The 16,569-nt window shown below is 39.5% G+C and overlaps 1 protein-coding gene across 2 annotated transcripts; it reads right to left on the bottom strand.

Annotated features, from left to right (window-relative positions):
- Positions 1-727: 727 nt before the first annotated feature.
- On the bottom strand, positions 728-16,045 carry LOC137049649 (sialic acid-binding Ig-like lectin 10). 2 transcript variants are annotated; one of them, XM_067428239.1, is made up of 8 exons: positions 15,674-16,045; positions 11,305-11,404; positions 10,201-10,361; positions 6,316-6,576; positions 3,036-3,320; positions 1,993-2,080; positions 1,436-1,502; positions 728-1,358 (listed from the first exon to the last, which is right to left on the bottom strand). In XM_067428239.1, the coding sequence occupies exons 1-8, from the start codon at positions 15,888-15,890 to the stop codon at positions 774-776; spliced, it is 1,764 nt and encodes a 587-aa protein (XP_067284340.1). In that variant the 5' UTR covers positions 15,891-16,045; the 3' UTR covers positions 728-773. The 2 variants fall into 2 exon arrangements, with proteins under 2 accessions (XP_067284340.1, XP_067284341.1); XM_067428240.1 differs by having other exon boundaries at positions 1,436-1,499.
- Positions 16,046-16,569: the final 524 nt, after the last annotated feature.

Here is a 16,569-nt window from a genome sequence, read left to right as displayed (position 1 = left end):
TGATGAATGAGCTGAATGTGCTCTCGTGATGATAGCTGAGGTAATCGTGTCCGTGCTCGCTGCATACATTCACATTTTCACATTCATCACATTTTCAGGTCATGCATTTGGAAGCTTAACTTTTATAGGAATGCGCGGCTTAAAAACTTGTGGAAATAGCTCTTCTGCTGGCTGAAGTCTTTAGCCTCTGGCCAAAAATTTCTCCAATGACGCAAAATGACGATATTTGTGTCATCGGAGGATTTTTTCCAGAATAAACGGCATAAATCTCTCGTCTCAGGGGAATGTGTGTGGAGGGGCATGATCATTCAAATATATTCCAGGGTTTCTACTGATACAAAGCACGATGCTAATCCGTGAAGTAACCCTTTAATTATATGTTTGCGCTGGCGTTTTGTCTACCGCTTTAAGGGCTTAAGCTTGAGGATGGATTCTGATTTGCTGCCAATGTTTTAATCGTTCATCAGCTGAAAAAAAAGAGTACAATCACCGGACCTGCTGTCACGTTATGAGACCTACAGCATCAGTTGTGTCGATTCACTGCCGTTCACAACTCCTCTCCCATGGCCTCACGGGATAGTAAAGTGTTCATCGAATGTGTCGGATTAGAATAATATGTATTCAGACATACTTCTCTGGTGGTGGCGTACTGTTTTCCAAAAACTGTATAGTAGGAAGAATTAGATCTTAGACGCAGCGCACCTTCTTTTTCTGTCTTTAAACAATCAATCGACAGGTCATGTTTTTATAAATCGCAACTTCCTTTTCTGTCTTTAAACAATCAATCGACAGGTCATGTTTTCATAAATCATGTCTTCTTGTGGACTTTGGTCTAGATTGGGGTCCTTCGCAGATGCAGAACTATGACTGACCACAGCGTATACATCGGTGCAGTCATCTTGGCTTTGAACTTGATTGGGGTCCTTCGCAGATTCAGAATGACAACGGACCAAAGCGTATTCATCTGTGCTGTCATCTTGGGGGCTTTGGTCTTGATTGGGGTCCTTCGCAGATTCAGAATGATAATGGAACACACCGTATTCATCTGTGCCATCATCTTGTGGGCTTTGGTCTTGATTGGGGTCCTTCGCAGATTCAGAATGATGACGGACCACACCGTATTCATCTGTGCTGTCATCTTGTGGGCTTTTGTCTTGATTGGGGTCCTTCGCAGATTCAGAACAACAACGAACCACAGCGTATTCATTGGTCAGCGAGGAGGCACCCCTGATCTCTCCTGATGGCGGCTCTGCGTTCGTAAAGTCGATGGAGGAATAATGAAGAGATCCTGGTGATCTTGGTGTAACTGCTGACAGCATGCCATTAACAAACTCAACCTCTCCGTTGGAGGAAATGGCCTGATGGAGCAGAAAAACGGCAGAATCAATGCTGAATGCCCTTTTGTGAATGAATAGTGTCAGCGTGTTTAACTCACTGTTTGAGCCAGAATGAGTCCATCTGCGTCCTCTTGTCTGGTTCTTGAAGGTTTGGGATTTCTTCTTCTGAAAGATATTTTAGGCCATTAAAAAATTAAAACTTTGTCAATCAGAATCACAAATGTATAGCATCTGAACTTTCTTAAATTAAGATGCATTTATTTGAGAAGCAAAATGGCATTTTAAAGTTTTGTTTTCTGAAAAATCAAATCAAAGTTTATACGTACAAGAACAAATATCTGCCAGTGGATATAAAAAATAAAAATAAAGACATTTTCAGATGTTTGTTCTTGTTTTTAATCTTGGTAAATATTTCTGAAAACAAGACTTAATATCTGAAGTCATTTTGCTTCTCAAGTAAATTTATCTTGATTAAAGAAATTATTTTAGATGTTTGTACTGAAAAACAAGACATTTTATGCAGTGCAACTATTGAAAACATTTACCAGAATAGCTGATCTCTGTAATGTTTATGTGAACATCTACAGTTTAGACTCTGCTTATTATATAATCATGTTTTCTTGTCTTTCCTCAAATCGCATTTGTCAGTACCCACCGGTGGGAGTAGACCACCATGATGCAGAGGATCATCATCACCAATGCGCCGATAACAACTCCGAGCAGCAAAGACGGATGGTGGATACCTGTAAAGCAGTGATTTATTGCTCAGAGGTTGGTCTTTTATGGTCCAGGACTCTTAATGGAGATCTCACTGACATTTAAGTGTCTCAAATGTTTCTCAGGCGAAATAAAAACGGACTAAAATGAGTTAACAGTTGCAGCAGAGTACAGAGCAGTAATCGTGCATTTGATCCAAGTTCATACTGCGATATTTGATTACAGACTTTAGTGTCTTGGCAAATATGAGTATTTCTCTGGAAAAAAGTTTCCATTTGATCTCATTGCTGTCTAAGAGAATGGATTCCCTTGTGAAAAAGAAGTACACTTCAACATTTGAAAAAAATAGAAAAAATAAAATACTTCTTAAATGTTTTCAGACACATAATTGCATGTTTTAATTGATTATTAATACAAATACAAAGGCTAATTGATTATTAATACAAATTGAACCTATTAGCCAAACTCAGTTATGTTTGTGACATGTTCTATTTTCTTTGAAATGTGGTTAAAGTGTACTGCCGTATACTGATAAGCATGTATGTAACTAAATTAAACTTAAGAGCCATATCTATTGAATATTGGGTAACGTTATTTTACTTTCTCCTTGTTGAACGTTACATGTCGTTACTATAGCAATAACTATAAATCATGCATAATGACATACAGCTAACCCTAATCCACTCCCTATTTCTAAATTGCATGTAGTTCGCATGAAATTAAAAAGTGTAATCGAAAATTGTTGGTCATGCATATTTAAATAGGTTTATACTTACAAATTTGTAATGAAGTTAAAATGTTCCCTAAATGATTATATAAATTAGGCACCATTTAGCAAGAGTGTATACTTAAGATTTGAAGTACACTACAAGTGCACATTCAATGCAAATTAAGCACACTTCTTATTCAGACGGGTTTAGATATTCCAGAGATCTCATTGTGTTGAGAGATTGTTGTGCGTGTCAGAGGGGTGTATCTCACTTGCTACTGTCTCTGTCTCTTGATCCAATGCGATGGGATGAAACTTTTGGCTGGCGGTGCCGTGATTGTTTGCACTGAAACACTGCAGGAGGCTCATGTCTGTAAGGGGCTGATGGATGATCAGGAAGCTCTTCAAGCTTGTGTTATCCAAATTTGTATTCCAGATGGACGTGTTTGTAGAGAGAACATTTCCAGATAGACGCCACTCTAGTTTAGGAGAGGGATTCCCATGAGCCTCACAGACACAGATGCTTTGGTTACAAGAGATGGAGATTTTGGGCGCAACTGAAAGAGAGAATATAATCATAAACTGTATTTTCTGTACAGAAAAATAAAAGCTTCAGGACCTGTAGTTTTTTTCTAGCACAAAACATCTTACTGGGGCTTTCACACTTCATTATACCACGAACATTTGCACATCTCTATAATTGTACTTCTGTTAAAAGATGTGTACAAAAAAGTGCAAGAACGACGCCTCACACAGTTAATGCAAAAACTCAAAGCAGAGCATGCACACCCATGACTGTCCAATACATCACGTGACTGGCTGTTGTTTGCTAAGCATAGCCATAACTGTCTAACGCACTTTATTTTGCAATGCAAAAGTGACAGCGCAATGCACCATTTCTGCCAAAAGCAGAATCCAGGGCAGAGTTAACGGCGCTTCTAAATCACAAGTGTTTAAAATTATGATAAGCTCAGTGTGAAAAGCCCTGTTGTAGAACAAGATTGTGGCAAGAACAGAAGAAAACCCCATAAATGAGAGCTTGCTGAAGAAAGAAAAGAGAAACAAGTTATGATTTTGAAGTTGTGGTTACTTTTAGTTCCTGAAAGTCTGCAACGCATGCCATCCTTGTGAAAAAGCCATTATTGTGATGAAAGACTCTTTAAAGCTGCATTCACTCTGCCAGGAGGTCACCTACGAACTATTTGTTTTCTTGCCTCTAAAAACTGACATTATGGACTTAAACATAAATGGAGAGTAAAGATAAACATGAAATAGCGAGGGCTGTTTGCCATCATGGCATTTATCTGTCGAAATTCGTTCTATTCCAAAACCTTTCAGGCTCAGAGTCAGTGCGGCGAGGACCACTGTATGTCCACACATCCTACATTTCAGGGAAGTTGCTGACTGCTAAAATGTACTTCTCCATCTTGCTGCAAACAAAATGTAGTCATGTATCACTCGAGCTCCACTGACTTTACTCCTATAGACCTTATTCACAGCAGTGCCATCTTTGAAAATCAAGGCATGGGTTGTATTGTAATTTAATGTGTTTTTGGATTTTTCTGCTGACTAAACACTGCAAAAGTATCTTTCCAAGGAATTTCAGTAGACAAAAAACGCATGGGCTGTGGAAAATGTATCTAAGTATAATACAGCTTTTTAAAGCAGATGCCACTGAAACCAGGGTAAGTCTATCCCTCACAGCCTCGCTTTCATACCTGTCAAGGCCCTGCTCTGAACAAGGCGCTGCTCTTAAAGGGGGGGTGAAACACTCAGTCAATCTCATGTCAATCTTGAGTACCTATAGAGTAGTATTGCATCCTTCTTATCTCCGAAAAGTCTTTAGTTTTATTATATTTATAAAAGAAATATGGGCTGTACCGAGTCTTTCCGGAAAAAACCGAGCACCTGGAGGCGTATCGTGTGGGCGGAGCTAAAGAATGACGAATGTGCAAAGCGGTGACGTCCTCAAGCGTGGAGAAACCCTTGCTATCAATCTCAGCTAATAGATATGATCCAGAATCTAATTCGGAGGCTGAAATAGAAACAGCAGCAGCAGGACGTCCGTCTCTGTGGTATGGACTGTATTTAGTGGCCTGTCAACATTTGTCTTTACTCGCAGTTTATGAGGACATGATTCGGTTTATGGACTATTGTATGCGACTAAACCTTAACAGTAGCAAGCAAAACGGTTTTGCACGTCAGACTAGTGTAACGTTATACAGAGAACAACAATGAAGTCCGTTAGCGCATTTTAATGACGAAGCACGCGATTCTTGGAGTGTGGAGATCCACTTTGCGATGCGATGTTGTGAAGCTTCCCGTCATTTCTGCGTTCAAATCGGATCAAATGCAGCGCTGCCTTCCCGGAATGCTGTGCTGAAGCGTTGAAGTCGCTCGACGTCACCCATAGGAATAAAGTGGAGCGCGGCGCGGACTATAACCGACATAAGTGTTCACGGACGACTGGATCTGCACCTGAGAGTGTTTATGGGCATGCATTTCCTCTCTTGCTCTAGTCACGCGTGCGCGCGCGCACCCTACCGGGAGAAGAGCCCGTACGGCCCATACAAGGACCTTCCGCTCTATTAACGTCAAGTAGACCCATACTCGAAAAAAACTCTCCGAAACTTGTGAGAAACCGGAAGGAATATTTTTGACACAAATACTCCATCAAACGTCCAACATTAGTTTTTGAAACTTTGTCTATGTTTAGGATGGGAATCCAAGTCTTTAACAGTGTAAAAAGCTCAGTATGCATGAAACAGCATTTCACCCCCCCTTTAATTTTCATAAAATTAAACATATCTCGACTCGGCGATTCCAGAAAAATTGAGAATCATAATTTTTTCTTGATTCTGAACTAAACTTATATAACCAAATAACATTGGACCACATTGACTTGAAAAAAGAGAAACTCTGAAACCAGAAAGAAAGTACTTTCTTTCTCAAGAAAAAATGTAAGTCATACAGGGATGACAAACGATAAATTACAGAATTTTCATTTGTGCGTGAACTAACTATCCCTGCAATTAGGTTACAAGTTATAATACAACACTTATAATACATGCAAATACATTACTCATCTAATCATATTTCCCATCACTTAAGCATACAGCAACTGACTTTGATTTTAGTAATTTAGGAAGGAATTTGAGAGAATTTGAGATGTCGGTTACAACAGAAAATAAAGTCTTGCAATTTCAGTGCAGTTTTACAAAGGTTTCATATTGAAGCCTTGCATTTCAAAACACTACCGTAACTTGGACATGTTGCTCTGTAACATGAGCTTTTACAAAAGGGGAACCAAATCTCCTGCGGTCTTTCCATATACATTTTCTGTAAAGGAAAAAACACCCATGCAAAAGCACCACAGTGTCACACACATTTCACAGCGTTTCTAGCAAGCAACCGAACTGCAGCCTACTATATTGTCAATTACCGTCAGCCTGTCTCAAACTTTTGTTTATGATTGTCAGTATGCACACTTTATATAAAATATTAAACCATATTTTGGTTGTAAGTGAATGAGAACAGACTCTTGATACTCACACTGGACGTCCAGCAGCACTGATGCGTTCTGAGCGCCGTGTTTGTTCTGAGCTGTACAGACGTATCGTCCGCTGTGTGTCGGTTCGGCTTTGCTGATGGTCAGGTTCTGTCCGGTCTGCACTGGTTTCAGGGGATCTTCAGTGTCTCTGTACCAGGTGTAGAGCACTGGGTTTGCATCACTGCTGCAGCTCAGAGTCACTGAATCGCCCTCCATAACAGGACAGGATGCGTTGACATGTGCGGATGTGTTTTTAGGAGCATCTAATGGAGGAGAAAAGAATTTAGGCTGTCACATTTTTGCAAAATAAGTATGCAAAATGATTAGTGAAAATTGAAAATGCTTTTAAATGCCTTTCTTGAGTCAGAAATGGCCCAATACTGATTAAAAAAAAATAGTTTGTGATGTTTGCTTATCTTATTTTGATATCTCGTATTATGTATAAACTCTTACCTTTATGTTTGTTTCTCATTTTTACACTGTTTACATTGTTTACTTTTGGTATTACTATTTTGGTATAATATTTTGGATTTTTATTTGGTTAATTGACAAATAGGCTAGTCTAATTTTCTACCATATACAATTTTATAAAATGAGCAGCTAGCTAACAACTTACTTTGTTCTAGTTTCACCTCAATCTAGTTTCACCTCTACACTAAATTATTTTATAGGTCATTTACTACACATCGACAATATAAGTAACCTAAAAATACTCTGGATTTTTAAGGCTAATTCTTACTAATCACTTTTTCTAAATGGCGTAAGGACATTTGCAATCTCATTTTATGGGTGTTCTGAGTAAATGATTATACACAGATTAATGAATGAGACTAATGAAGGAGGTCTCGCGAGCGAGCCCAATCACCTTCAAGTTGGTACAAAACAAGCCAATGGTACACAAAGTACCTTGGTCTGCAGAATTTAAATAACAATCTCCGCTCCAAGCCTGGGGTATATAAGAAGAGCTCATGCAATCGCACATTCAAGCTTTAGTTTCGGAGCCGAGCTTCACTGTGCTATACAATCACTACAGAGTTACTTTGCTGAACGAGTCCAGCTCTTCCAGTCCAGTGTCGATTTGCCGGCGCATTTCAACGGAGATTGCTGAGTGTGGCTTTTTGACACAGTTCTTTGCGGTCTCATGATCTCCCTTGAGTGCTTCAGCACTGCTGAAAGAGCAACTTCTCTGAAAGAGCAGCACAAGTGTGGTCTGTGTCTTTTTCAAGATTTTTCTTGGGTTTCTGGCTGTGATCGATATTTACATCCATCTGACAGTCATGGATGGTCATCAGGAAGATGACCATCATAATGCTGAGATCAAGACTTGCATGCCTCAGAGAAAGAGGTAGAGTCCCGTCTGTCATACCCCGTTCTAGTTCCTCTTCACGTAAGAGGGCTACTACGGCCAGAGTGATCTGAGAGTCACAGTGTGGGCTTTCCTGACTAACGTTCCTCGGGCCACACCTGCCTGACCCACACCACAAACTGGAGTTCTCAGATGAGTTCTCCCAGCGGGGGCCCAGCGTTTCATTTGGGGCTCCGGTGGATGATTAAATTTAAATTGCCACATCACAGGGCAGGCTTGACTCTGGAGATGAGGATTCGGCTGCACTGCCACCTTTGGAAATGGTAGCGCTCTCCGAGTCTGATCCAGAATTGACGGCCATGCTTTCCCAGTCAGCTGAGAGCCTTACGCTGGAGTGGAATCCCACGCAAAAAAGGGTTTATGGCTGGATGATTGGTTCCTGGGCACGGCGGATGCTGATCACCTGCTACCATCCCAGTGCCATTCTTCCCGGAAGTGTACAAGGAAGTAACCAGATCATGACAGCCACCATGAAAGCCCAGCCAAGGGGTATGCGGGGATTCCCCAGTGGAGAGCTCTGTTGCAATGCAACTGTGTTCTCAGATCATCTCCACCTGGTGTGGCGATCCCAAGCAACCATCTAAATCCTGCAAGGTCTCGTCCACCCTGGTGGCCAAGGCTTACAGAGCTGCGGGTCAGGCAGCACCTGCTTTGCATGCCATGGTAGTTCTGCAAGTCCACCTGGCCAAGTGGCTCTAGAAAACCTGCACAAAGGGGGTGCTGATCCTGGGCTTATGCAGGAAGTGCACACTACTACCAAACTCGGGCACAGCAGCAGTCTTCATCCAGGCCGCAGTGTGGAGATTGCCGCAAGAAGGCCTTATAGGTCCTGCACACTGTGCGATTTTTCAAAATCCTTTGCGAATGTCCCTCGTCAGACTGTATGAACATGATCCCCGATGTAAGCCATGTCACACTGTAAGATCTCAGTTGGCATTATTGTCAGACTGCACGATAGTGAAGGCGCGCTAAAAACAGACGCTCGCAAGAAAACTCATTCCAAAGTTTTATATCATCAATGAATGACGCGTTTGGTGACAGTGAGCTGCATTACAGGCAGGACTGAAATGCTGGCTACAAAGAAATCTCTAGCACTCGTTTTGCTCATAGTTTGTCTTGAAAAACCGAGATATTTGATTGTCGTTGTAGGAGAAGTCACACTGCAGGATTGTGTGCCAAATCTTCAGACACTGCCAGAATTTCATCTGAGGTCAAATTTGATCGCAGCGTTCATTAATCGGCTGCTGGTGAACATGTCAAACTAACGACCAAAGACGTCAGATTTTAGCCTAGGATCAGAGGAATCTTTTAGGATTTGCTACATTTGTCTCAGCAAAATCGCAGTGTGCACCCGGCTTTAGATGGGAAGGCTGTAGTCAGAGATGTTTGCTCTACAGGAGGTGGTAGAAGAACCACTTGTTTGGTTCTCGTTTTCTTTCTGTTCTGCCACTGACCTCATGACCGCCTGGACCCAAATTGTCAAAGAAAGAGCAAACTCTCCTTTCTCTGGGTTCCAAGAGTCCACGGATGACACTGTGTGACGCTCTGCCTCGCCGCTCTCATCCTCCTCTTACATTGTCGCCAGCCCCCTGCACCTTCCCACGCCCCGTCTTTCGTCCAGCAGAACCAGACCATGCTCTCTCTAAGGGACACTACGCCTCCTGTCCCAGAGCCGTTGATTCCACTGGCTCATTGCTGGCTCATCCGGACGATCAGACTCGTCTATGCGACCCAGTTCGCTGGCATCCCCCCACGTTCAGGATGTTCGCGTTATGATAGTGGGCAAGGATGTGCCCTTTATGCATTTTTTTGGTAAAGGGCATTTATAAAAAGTATATACTTATATATTTTCTATTATTTTAGAAAATGAAAGGTTGTTGCGCTAGATAAGACCCTATTCCTCAGCTGGGATCGTGCAGAGCCCTTTGAAGCCGCATTGATTTGGACCGTCAACCCGTTGGTTGCAATTGCAGTCCATTATATGGAGAATAATCCTGGAATGTTTTCCTCAAAAATTTTATTTATTTTTGACTGAAAAAAGAATGACATGAACATCTTGGATGACATAGGGGTGAGTAAATTTTCATTTTGAAGTGAATTATTCCTTTAACGTGCCATATAATAAGCAGTCATCTACATTACTCATAAATCACAATAACTGATTGGCGGGACAGAAGTTGGTTTTGGCAGCCCCCAAAAAATGAAATGCAGGAAAAACCCTGACCTATAACTTTACTTAAAAGTTAAGGTTTTATATTTAAAAATATATATAAAATATAATATTTTTATTTTGTGTGTTTATTCTCCTTCTTCTCTCTCTCTCTGCATATAAAACAAATCATGTAATATGTTATGTACTTATAGCATATATATATATATATATATATATATATATATATATATATATATATATATATATATATATATATATATATATATATATATATATGTATAAGTGTAAAATCTCCAGTCTGATGTCCTAATGATAGTGAGTGAATGAGAACAGACTCTTGATACTCACACTGGACGTTCAGCAGCACTGATGCGTTCTGAGCGCCGTGTTCGTTCTGAGCTGTACAGACGTATCGTCCGCTGTGTGTCGGGTCGGCTTTGCTGATGGTCAGGTTCTGTGTGGTCTGCACTGGTTTCAGGGGATCTTCAGTGTCTCTGTACCAGGTGTAGTTGAGCACCGGTGGGTTTGCATCACTGCTGCAGCTCAGAGTCACTGAATCGCCCTCCATAACAGGACCAGACGCATTTACATGCACATATGTGTTTTTAGGAGCATCTAATGGAGGAGAATAAAATATAGGCCATACATTTCTGTTCATTATTTGACGAATAGAAAGTTCAAAAGATCAGTGTTTATCTGAAATGGAAAGCTTTTGTAACATTGTACTACTGTTCAAATGTTTTGGGTCGGTAAGAATTTTGTTTTTGGTAAAAGAACTTTAAAAAATTAATACATTTATTCAGCAAAGATTCATTAAATCGATCAAGTGACAGTATAAACATTTATAATGTTGCAAAAACTTTATATTTCAGATAAATTATGTTCTTTTGAACTTTCTATTCATGAAATAATCCTGTTTTTTTTTTTTTTTACACAACTGTTTTCAACATTGATAATAAATGTTTCTTGAGCAGCAAATCATCCTATTAGATTAATTTCTGTAGGATCATGTTACTCTAAAGACTGGAGTAATGATGCTCAAAATTCAGTTTTGATCACATAAATAAATTGCATTTTAAAATATTTTGAAATATAAAAAAGTTTTAAATTGTAAAAATTTTGAATTGTAAAAATATTTCACAATAATATTGTTTTTGTTGCATTTTTGATAAAATGCAGCCTTGTTCTGAAACTATTGACTGGTAGTGTATGTATGTATAAAGTGTAAAATCTCCAGTCTGATGTCCTAATGATTGTGAGTGAATGAGAACAGACTCTTGATACTCACACTGGACGTCCAGCAGCACTGATGCGTTCTGAGCGCCGTGTTCGTTCTGAGCTGTACAGACGTATCGTCCGCTGTGTGTTGGGTCGGCTTTGCTGATGTTCAGGTTCTGTCCGGTCTGCTCTGGTTTCAGGAGATTTTCAGATTCTCTGTACCAGGTGTAGTTGAGCACCGGGTTTGCATCACTGCTGCAGCTCAGAGTCACTGAATCGCCCTCCATAACAGGACCAGATGCATTTACATGCACATATGTGTTTTTAGGAGCATCTAATGGAGGAGAAAAGAAAAAAGTGGTGTCTTTTCCATCAAACTTTTTTAAAAGTCATGAATTAACTGCCATGAAATAAGTAGAGTATAAAAAAAACATTTTTTAACTAATGTATAGGGGTGTAACGATACACCTATGCCATGATTCGGTTCATGTCACGGTTTTGGAGCCTCGGTTCGGTTTGCTGTGGAGTCATGGTTCGGCAGGGCACCGGCAATAACAACACTAGATTCACTTTTAACTTAATAATAACAACAGCAATAATTTACTGTATTAACTTTATACATTGGCTTCCCTTTTTCTATAGAGTAGTTAGCATACCTGAGTGAAATAAAATGAAATAAATGTCTGTACTGTAGACTAGTCAGAAATAATCTACTTATTTGACCATTTAGCGTAATACCACATTTTTTTCATACAAATTGATGACCCACACAAGTAAAATGTCCCACTTTAGCCTACTTAACAAACACATAAATTGTATGAATATGACTAATACTAATGAATAAATAGGCCTATAAGTTAAAGCTATCGAATGGCAGATTTTGTTAATACCACCACATTAATTTAAAAATAAGCAAAATAACATAAAGTAAATTAATCATATAAACTGCTCCTGATGATCACAATGAACATCATATCTACATGCCTTCCCATCTCACGTCAAACCAGTTACATGATTTATTAGTACTTTACTTTTATTTAGTTACTTACAAATTGACATCGTAACGTTGCATGTTCGTAATTTCTTTTGTGCTTCATACGTAGTGCGTTCGCCGCATGTGCTCGTGTAACTAAAGAGTGTGCGCTACGAGTGCAGTATAATGGTTGACAGGACAGGAAAGCAGTTTTCTGAGGTGAGAGATTTTTATTATTTCATAACAAGCTACGAAAATAAGGATGTTTCTGGGACTCCAAGGTCGCATTTATCCAACCTGGCTAAATATGGAAACTGGCTTTCTTTGTCCTTCCACCATGCAGTCTGAGCAATCGCCCAAGTCACGTGACATGCACTTGGAAGACAAAAGTTAGTGTATATTTAGTAAAATACAGCTCTTATAGTAGTTAAAAGTGTACTAATTACTATTTAATCTAATGTCAAGGAAGAAAAAAACCTACAGTAAGAATAGGTCTACAATTTTGTTTCTGGTGTCCTCTGACAGCTCTTTGGTCTTGGCCATAGTGGAGTTTGGAGACTGACTGTTTGAGGTTGTGGACGGTTGTCTTTTATACTGATAACGATTTCAAACAGGTGCCAATGATACAGGTAACAAGTGGAGGACAGAAGAGCCTCTTAAAGAAGAAGTTACAGGTCTGTGAGAACCAGAAATCAGATAATGTGATTTTCTGGATTTTTCTCACTCTGCCTCTCATAGTTGAAGTGTACCTATGGTGAAAATTACAGGCCTCTCATCTTTTTAAGTGGGAGAACTAAATGCTGGCTGACTAAATACTTGTTTGCCCCACTGTATAGTAACGGTTGATAATGCTACTGAGTGTAATATAAAGAATTCACTGTAACTTTAAAGTTTAAGTGAAGAATTATAATATCATTATATATCCCATTAAATTCATGTGCAAAGGGCATGTGCCCCCTCAGAATTTTTTTGCCAAATTTTTGGCAAATGCTTTTATTTATTTATTATTAATAGTTTTTTTTACATTTGAAAAGTACCTCTTTGAAGCGCACAGTCACACCAGTGTGATTATAATGCTTAGTGCATCACATGATCAACTGCTAAATTCAAATGTGCATTCAGGCTTTGGCGCTCAGTCAGAGACGGACACACTCAGCACTCAATATCACACCTGTTGAGTGTGATGTATTATTATTAAAGATTATATATAACCATATAATCTATTCATTTTACGTTTCTGACATTTTAAATACAGATGAGTACTAGCAAGAAACATTTATAGTTTGTAAAATATACACTGATGTCTATGGAAGCAGCAATAATCCTTTTAAAATTAATTTGACATGTTTTTTTATATCCGATATTCTACACAATGTGTAGGTAACTGTAAAGTTTACTCTATTCTTACTGTTGGTGCAAAATGAACAGAGCCCTAAAGTGTTTTTTTGGTGTTTTTGTTTGTTATTTTTTACTAGAATACGTCACGTAGGCGATTCGTGCAGAACTATGTTTTCCGTGTGTAGGTGGTTTGGGGAATCCATCCAAAATTTTACCAAATATAAATGTCAAGCCCTCTCTTAAAATGACTTTTATTGTTCCACCAAACTCAGCGTAGTTAATGGAGTTTAGGTTTGAAAGACTTTAAAAAACAGCCTCTGATTCATAAACTGCGCTGTCAAACGCTGAGATAAGGTGTAGTTCGCCTTCAGTGGCAGCGCTTCGAAGCTTTAATTCATTTCTTTCTATGAGGTACAAAATACGTGGAAGACTACAGGACTTATGTAGCCTATTCTGGAATAGCGACAGTAAATGTGTTAATAATGTTCTTGATCAATCAAGTATAACTGGATATGATGACTGTTGTAATTATTACAGTGAAAGCTTAAAGGCACAATATGTAATGTTTCAGCATTAAAAATATAAAAGATCACTATATCTATGTTATATATTTTTTAAAGTTGTGTGTTTACATTATCCCGACAGTTCCAATTAACTTCTAAATCCAGAGAAATTAATATTTTAATTCGAAGACACGGACCGTGTCTTTATTTCCGTTATGTCGCCAGTCTTTCACGTCATATCCACGTTTGCGTCCTCCTGCGGAACTCGGCGGAACCATAGATATCTATGGGCGGAACCGCCAAACTCAAAGAGGAACACTGACAGACAGTATAAGGGGAACCCCCGTATAAAAAAGTCTGTATGATAATGGATCATGACTACTCTTTGCCTGTACGTTGTGCCAGCTCAACAAAGCGCAAACGTAAGGGTGAAAAAAATGACAGTAGAAGTAGCAAGAGACGTGTAAACCTTGGAGAAGCCTTTGAAAGATGGCGAAATCTTCGTGACAAGCTCGGACTGCAGAGAGATGCTGATCTCGCTTGCGTTTTAATAAACAGGTCATTTAAGTAACCATTCAGCTAACATAATAATCATATAATCATAACATGCTGTATGTTTGCATATTGCATAGTGATCTTGACCACATTGAGACGCGTTTAGCTGAATACCTATACATTTTGTATCGGCTTTTCAAACAGGCGGATTCTGTGTTTTTGGAGACTGAAAGAGCTATTTTTTTAAAAACTGATTCAAAAGTATTTCTATCCGTATATTTGGTGACACGATGATGTCATGTGTAAAACGCAGATGGACTAGCTATTATTGGTTTTATATGTAGCTGGAGAAAGTAACGTTAGCTTCATAAGGTAATATGCCACTATCTTGGTCAATTAATATAAGGCGACCGTCACTTTTATCATATGTTAATACTAGCTACATATAATATTGATTTAATAATGATCTACTTATTCATATATCTCTGAGTTCCAAAATAAATGTTTATTAGAATGATTGATGAACGTGGGGAGCGACACAGCGCGTGTTCCAATGAACAACGTATTGCAGGTGCTGGTTCAATCATTTACTATGTTTTATGTTGGTAATGATAAACTAAATTGAAATGTATTTCCTTATTGAACAGTTGATATACAGAATGTTCGACAATCGCGGATGCCATGTCAACATATCTATAATTTGAGTAACTCAAATTATGATGCGCGGTTAATATGTCAACATAGCCTACCAACTTATAGGTATGTTGACACAGCGACCGCCCGCACAACATTCTGTCTCGCACATTATCTAACGTTACTGATAAGTTTGTTAAGTAACGGTAGCTTGCTGCTATTTCATTAGATTGACATTACATAAAGTGAAAAGCCGTAACTAAACTTAACAATAATAGAGATGTAATATAACAATCAATTACCTTGTCAGTGAACATGTTTTCTGCTGGAGATGCCAGATTCGCTGGTTGACAGTGGCAATAATGACAACAACTCCCATGAGCCCACGCACTTTCCCGGCGTCATCAAAGTACGTCAGTTGTTATTATTTTGAATGAGTGACCCCTAGTGGCCAAAAGTTGCATACTGCACGTTTAAGTAAAGTTTTTTATAAATAAAAAGTTATTTTTTTTCTCCACATGAAACCGTTCTACTGACTTCCCCGCTTCACTCCCTCAAAAATACTATGTGCATGATGCCCCTGTATATGTATAAAGTGTAAAATCTCCAGTCTGATGTCCTAATGATTGTAAGTGAATGAGAACAGACTCTTGATACTCACACTGGACGTCCAGCAGCACTGATGCGTTCTGAGCGCCGTGTTTGTTCTGAGCTGTACAGACGTATCGTCCGCTGTGTGTCGGGTCGGCTTTGCTGATGATCAGGTTCTGTCCGGTCTGCACTGGTTTCAGGGGATCTTCAGTGTCTCTGTTCCAGGTGTAGAGCACCGGTGGGTTTGCATCACTGCTGCAGCTCAGAGTCACTGAATCGCCCTCCATAACAGGACCAGAAGGACTGACGTGTGCTGATGTGTGTTTAGGAGCATCTAATGGAGGAGAAAAACATTCAGTTATGTTCTGATTCCCAGCACTAATTCTAGATGATCAGTCATTATTGACTGAAATAATCCCTGTCTTACACTGAACACGCAGAGTACGGGACATGTGTTTTGTCGTCTTCTGCTGGTGTGTTACATTGCAGGTGAAATTGGCTAAATGATGACGGTGAGTTACATTGAAGGTCAGATCAGAGATCAGCTCAGTTTGCTCCTGACGCTGCTGTTGTGTGACGTTCTCGATGAGATGTTCAGGAGACGAGCTCCATGTGAGAACAGCTTGACTAACGGGACAGAAGATCTTAGTCGAGCAGCGCAGATTCACAGAGCTTCCCTCCGTCACCTCCTTCACCTTCTTAACCTCCTGCTGATCCTTAAACAGACTCACTGTGGGTTTGGGTGGAGAATCTACAACACATACAGATGTAGTCAAACATTACAGGATCATATGGATCATCATATTGTACAGTAGTGGATTTATTTTTATTTCCAGTCACACTATCCAACTCATTTTGCTTCACAGGCGACAGCTAATTTCTGTGAATGTTCGGTTCATTAGTCGTTATAGACCTTAGGCACCAGTTTATGTCATGCCATGTTTAGAATTTCATGTTTGAATGACT

The sequence above is a fragment of the Pseudorasbora parva genome, chromosome 20, assembly GCF_024679245.1.
Source record: "Pseudorasbora parva isolate DD20220531a chromosome 20, ASM2467924v1, whole genome shotgun sequence".
In the NCBI taxonomy this organism is placed as follows: Eukaryota; Metazoa; Chordata; class Actinopteri; order Cypriniformes; family Gobionidae; genus Pseudorasbora; species Pseudorasbora parva.
Note: the sequence above shows the minus strand (reverse complement) of the source record. Positions and strands in the feature narration are given on the sequence as shown.